The sequence below is a fragment of the Chrysochloris asiatica genome, unplaced genomic scaffold, assembly GCF_000296735.1.
Source record: "Chrysochloris asiatica unplaced genomic scaffold, ChrAsi1.0 scaffold00169, whole genome shotgun sequence".
In the NCBI taxonomy this organism is placed as follows: Eukaryota; Metazoa; Chordata; class Mammalia; order Afrosoricida; family Chrysochloridae; genus Chrysochloris; species Chrysochloris asiatica.
This window is the reverse complement of record NW_006408687.1, coordinates 2505269-2511492: the sequence shown is the minus strand read 5'-3', so window position 1 is coordinate 2511492 and position 6224 is coordinate 2505269. Positions and strand designations below refer to the sequence as shown.

At 38.1% G+C, this 6224-nt stretch overlaps 1 protein-coding gene across 1 annotated transcript in view; it reads right to left on the bottom strand.

The window, feature by feature from the left end:
• Nucleotides 1-4916, bottom strand: part of EREG (epiregulin) — a 12347-nt gene extending 7431 nt beyond the window's left edge. The window contains exons 1-2 of the mRNA XM_006871596.1: nt 4889-4916; nt 956-1042 (exon numbers count right to left, since the gene is read on the bottom strand). Coding sequence (XP_006871658.1) covers nt 956-1042; nt 4889-4916 — 115 coding nt within the window. The remainder of the gene's footprint in view (nt 1-955; nt 1043-4888) is intronic.
• Nucleotides 4917-6224: the final 1308 nt, after the last annotated feature.

Below are 6224 nucleotides of genomic sequence, written 5' to 3'. Positions count from 1 at the left end.
AGAGCAGGGGAGTAAAGAATGAGCGGGACAGTAAAGAATGAGAGAAGTAGAGTATTAGAGTAGCCATAGAAATAATAATAATAAAGCATGTAATGAGAAGATTTTGAATTTATTATGGCCTATGACTCCGTAATCAGCCGACGCCGCATACGCTTTCGGAAAAACCCTGGAATAAGTTTGCTGGGGCTGGCTCCCGGCAGCACTGGACTGCTAACTGCAAGGTCTGTGGTTCAACACCCCCAGCAGTCCCTTAGAAACACTATACAGGGTCGCGATGAGTTGGAACCGACTCTACAACACTTAACCATAAGGATGATATTTGGCATGTATTAAGTACATTTTTGAATGAACAACGGGATTGGAAAAATTGCATCGTTTCTTTCTCTTACCAAAACCAGAATTTTTTTTTAAATAAGAAAAAGAGATCATCCAAGTATAAAATTGACATATTCCTGTTCTAGCTGAAATCCAGCCCATCTGCATGACCTCTATGATTATGTCACAGCACTTTCCAATGAATAGTTAAGAGAAATTTCATCTTCTTACGTCCCTCTCTCTTAACATAAAATCTGGGTATATTACTAGATACTGGGTGCCTCTTACACCAGTTTTTCCTTTAAATAATTTATATAGTCCTCATGAGGGATGAGGAAGTAAACAAATTCCTTTGTTATACTACAAAAGCAATTTGTTTTTGTTGGTTTTTTTGCACTGTCATACATTCATGTTGTTATTGTTAAGTGCCTTCCAGTTGGTTTTGACTCATAGTGACCCTATATAGGGCTTCTAAGGCATGGCTAGCCTATTGGGTTTGAACTGCCAACTTTTCGATTGGTGGTCCAGTGTTTAGCCAACAATGCCACACCAGGATAGTAGTGTTATTAAAAAAAAAAAAAAAAAAAAAAAAGTGTAAAAGTGTAATCCTTTAATGCAATATTGACAAAGTTGGGCTTACCTAAAGCTGTGCAGTTATCATTGGATTCTCCTGGAATGCATGATGGGATCACAGTTGTACTTAAAACAGCTTGGAGAAGATGGAAACCTATTTTTCGGGGAAAGGGAGTGACAAAAATAAAATATATCATTAATGTTTCGGAAAAAGCAACTTTGATCATATTTGTACATAACTGGAGTATTTATAAATTTGTTCTTGTTGTTTGAAGAATTTAAATCCATCAAACCTATGAAAGAAAAGAATTAATGGAAGCAGTAGTGTAACAGCAAATGAATCAATCCCTAGTTCCTCAGTCCAAGAATAAAATCATTAACATTATAGTCATTACTACAGATTTCACCTTTTCTAAATATCTTGAATGTATCTTTTTTAAGATCTGATTTTGAGAAATTCTGCTATTTGGGGCATCATCCTGTCAAACAATGCTCCAAGGCAAAGTCATCACATACACATACACACTAAAAGACTTCAAATTGAAATCAAGTTACACTCAAGGTAACAACTAAACAGGAAGTTCAACCTAGGATTCAATCATTAGTTGACTTAGTACTTAGGCTGTCCTTTGCATTGTATTACTCACTAAAATAGACTTCAATTAATAAAGTGTAATCTAGGTAAAACCAGGATGTATCTTATCTAATATGGGAAGGGACACCCATGCTTGATGAACTACACTTAGCTCTAGAATCCAGTTTCTAGGTGCCTTATTACTAGTCACCAATGAAGAGATAAACGTTGGAAAACAGACATAAGAATGACTCAAGTCGTTTCTGAATTACCTAGACAGTATGATAAAAGGAGCCCTTTTAATTGCATACATATTTATGTAAGAGAGTATTTGTTTTTGTTAAGTGCCGTAGAGTCCGTTCCAACCCATACCTGTATAGGGTTTCCAAGGAGCAGCTGGTGAGCTTGAACCACCAACCTTGCAGTTCAAATGGCTTTGCAGTCTGGCGCATTAACCCACAGTGCCACACCAGGACTCCTAAGAGAGTATGGCTCCTTAGATGTAAGTATTCATTTCAACCACTCTTTCTATTATACCTGAGTGTGTGTATGGGCAATTTCACTGCCATTGAATCGATTCTGACTCAAAGCAACCCTATACAGGGTTTCTGAGACTGTAAATCTTTAAGGAAGCAGAAACCCTCTTCTTTCCCCACAGAGCAGTTAGTGGGTTTAAATTGCCAACCTCATGATTAGCAGTCCAGTACTTATCCTACAGAGTCACACCAGGCTTCTCATTCTATAATTTGTTGTTGTTAAGTGTCATTGAGTTGGTTGTGTCTCATAGCAACCCTGTATAGGGTTTGAGAGAAACAGCTGGTGGGTTTGAACCACTGACCTTTTGGTTAGCAGTCCAGTGCTTATCCTACAATGCCACACCTGGACTTCTATTATTTATGAATAGGTTGTTGTTCAGTGCCATCGAATCGGTATGGACTCATAGCGATACTGTAAGTAGGTAGCTATTACATAAATAATTATATTAGCAATTATTATTATATAATAAATATTAATGATGATGGCAGTAGTGGCAATAGTTGTAGTAGTGATAGTTAGCAGAAACTAATATTTCTTAAACACTATTGTGTGCCAGGCATCATTATCTCTGCCTTATCTATATTATCTCATTTAAGACTCTTATAATTCTGTGATGAAGATTTTATTATTACCCCTCTTAGGTATATGAGTTTAAGCAAATTTCTCAGCAGTATTAAATTATATTGTTAATGGGCCACATTGCAGAATTTGTAAATAGGCATAAAACTATATTGTTGTTATATGCCATTGAGTCAATTTCAACTCATAGTGACCCTGTATAGGATTTCTAAGGAACAGCTAGTGGGTTTGAACAGCCAACATTATGGTTAACAGTCCATTGCCTATCCTACAGCACCACACCAGGACTCCAATAATACTATATAGTACAATGAATCTTATGATGAATAAGCTAAGGTAAAATTAATTGAAGCAGAGTATATAAGCCCCATAGGGAGGCAGCAAAATCGAATGGAAAGGCAATCTTGTGAGATCATTAGAATTATGGAATTTTGTACAAATGACTTAACTTCCCAGCATCATTTTTTGGTGTGGCACTATAGAATAAGCACTACACTTATCACAAGTTTGGCAGTTCAAATCTACTAGCTGCTCCTTAGGGACCCTATACAGAGTCGCTAGGAGTGGATCCAACTCAACGGCACTTACCAACAACAACAAACAAAATAGTATATTTCTGAATTGCCTGACATGCCAGAGGTTTTCAGAATGTTCTGTAACACTCACCTGTGTAGCATTTCAACTTCTAGCCTCTAGTTACAGCATATGTGGGAGGTGCCCTCTACTGGTCTATCACTAGATTATACATTTCTTTGTACGTTAGTAATTTAAAAGGCTTTTTAATTCATGCAATATAAGGATTTTATTTAGTTCTCAAAGAGGCTAGTTAGTAGATTATGTACTGTATTGTTGTTAATGGCCATCGAGTTGGTTCCAACCCATAGCAATCCTGTATAGGGTTTCCAAGGAGCAGTTGGTGAGCTTGAACTGCCGACCTTGCGGTTTAAACCAATTTGCAGTCCAACACATTGACTCACAGTGCCACACCAAGACTTCTGTGTACTTTGGGGGTACTAAAAACTAAATTACACATCAGCATCATGGTTTATATTTTTATAGCATCTTAAACTTGACAAAACAATTCTGTGAAATAATTATTAGTCACAGACAACCTAAGTGCAGAAATGTGTTGTCTAAGATCAAAATCTATGGCCACGGGAGACAAGAATTAAGAATATGCCTTTTGACATCAAGTATGATAATCAGTCAATGATTTGTAGATACTGTTTTCTTTCAAGGTTTACAACTGTCTACTCCCTAGTCCATGTTTCTCCTCCAGTGTAAATGCTGTTTCAAATGCTGCTATCGATATTTTAAAAATCATCTATCTTAAAAAAGACAACAATAAATAAACAAATACATAGCTAAAGTCTTTATTTCACCTCTCAGTTGAACAGAGTTTTAAAGGATTACTATTTTACACAGACCTTTTTTTTTTTTTTACAGGTGAGTTAATTTTCATCCACACTATTTTTTTTCTACTTCTCAATATAATTTAGAAGCTCTTTGACTACTGAAGAATTAAGCCCTTTAACTTATCTTAGAAAACCAGTTGCCATACAGTCACCTCTGACCCATGATAAACCCATGTGTTTCAGAGTAGAACTTTGCTCCATAGGGTTCTCAGTAGCTGAAATGTTGGAGGTAGATCACCAAGACTCTCTTCCCCAGCACCTCTGGAAGGACTCAAACTTCCAGTCAAACACATTAACTATTTGTACCATCCAAGGATTCATTACATCAAACCCACTGCTATAGAGTCGATTCCAACAGCAGTTTGAATCCACCAGCGGCTCTGCAGGAAAAAAGATGAGTTTCTCTGCTTCCATAAAGATTTACAATCTCAGCAATCCTAAGGAGCAATTCTACTCTGTCCTATTACATCACTATGAGTATGACTTAACTTAGTCTCCTTGAATATAGGAGTAACTACTAATTACACATTCTACATCCTTGGCATCCTGGTTCCTTCATGATTTTTCAATGGAGGAAAAGCTTTGGAGGAGACATTATCAACTTTCCCACTAGGAAAGGATCAACTAGTTCTCGATCTTTTGCAGAAACCAAAGCCAGGCTTTCCTATTTGGAATCGCTCGACTATTATTATAGAATCTAGCTCATTGTTTTGAGGTGTTGTTTGTCTTTTTGTTTGCTGTTTTTGTTGTTGTTCAAGTTTTTAAGTGATTATTGGTTTTCCCATAGTTGGAAATTTTGTTCCAGTTTTTCAGGTCACAAGTAAAATATTTGTCTTGGTTAATTAAAGAATGTTCATTCTAGGGTGTGCCTCCATGAAAACTGGGCTTTCTTTACCTGTGACGCTCCCTTGGACACAGTCCATCACTCGAGATGGTTTCTATGAGACTTGATGCTTTAATCCAGCAGCTGAGCATTTTATAGATGATATTGCAAATCATTTTAAATGTTCCTCTCACAGGAAAGTGTTTAAACTAAATACATGTAAACAGTTGTTGTTGTTGTTGTTAAGTGCCGTCGAGTCGGTTCTGACCCATAGCGACCCTATACAGGGTTTCCGAGGGTGTAAATCCTTACGGGAGTAGAAAGCCTCATCTTTCTCCCGCAGAATGGCTGGTAGTTTCGAACCGCTGACCTTAAGGTTCACAGCCCGATTCGTAACCACTACGCTACCAGAGCTCCTTACATGTAAACAGTAAAACAGCAAAATTAGTTCTAAATGTGCTTGTATGCACAGCTCTATTGCTTTAAAGCATTGATTCTCAAAGTTCCCTCCAACTCACCTCTGCTCTGTTGTAGCTGCTGGTAAATGCCATCAAGTCAGTTCCGACTCATAGCGGCCCTATATAGGGTTTCCAAGGAGTGACTGGTGAGTTTGAACCACCAAGCTTTGTAGTTCAAACTGACCTTTCGGTCTAGTGCTTATCCTACAGCGCCATGCTGGGACTCCACCTCTACCCTGTTGTTGATCAGTGCTGTGCTTGCTAAGGAGCAGCTTTTGGATTTGAACTGGTGGCTCTGTAATTCAAACTGACCTTGCGGCCCAGTGTCATTGAGTGGATTTGGACTCACTGAGACCCTTTATAGGGTTCCCAAAGAGTGGCTGATGGATTTGAACTGCTGACCTTACAATTCAAACCAACTTCATGGTCCAGTGTTTATCCCACATCAGGACTCTCTACCCTAAGCCTTTGTAAATTAGGGGGCAGTGATTGAGGGTGATCAGAAGATTGAAAAAGTCCATCACTGGATGATGCTTATATCCACCATCCTATTCTGGTGTGGCACTATAGCATAAGCATTCAAACATACCAGCTGCTCCTTGGAAATCCTATATAGGGTCACTATGATTCAGAACAGACTTGATGGCACTTAACAAAACATTATCCTTAAGAATACTTTTTCAATCATCTGATCATCCTCAATCAGAAATGACTTGATGGCACTAAATAGCATTACCCTTTAGAGTCTTTGTGTGATGCTGTCGGATAAGCATTGGACTGGTAACCATGAGGTAAGCAATTCAAACCCACTAACTGCTATTAGAAACCCTACACAGGGTCACTATGAGTGGGAACTAACTTGATGACACACAACAACAGCAACAACACTACCTGGTGACACTATAGGATAAGCATGGGACTGCTACCCATAAGGTTGGCAGTACAAATCT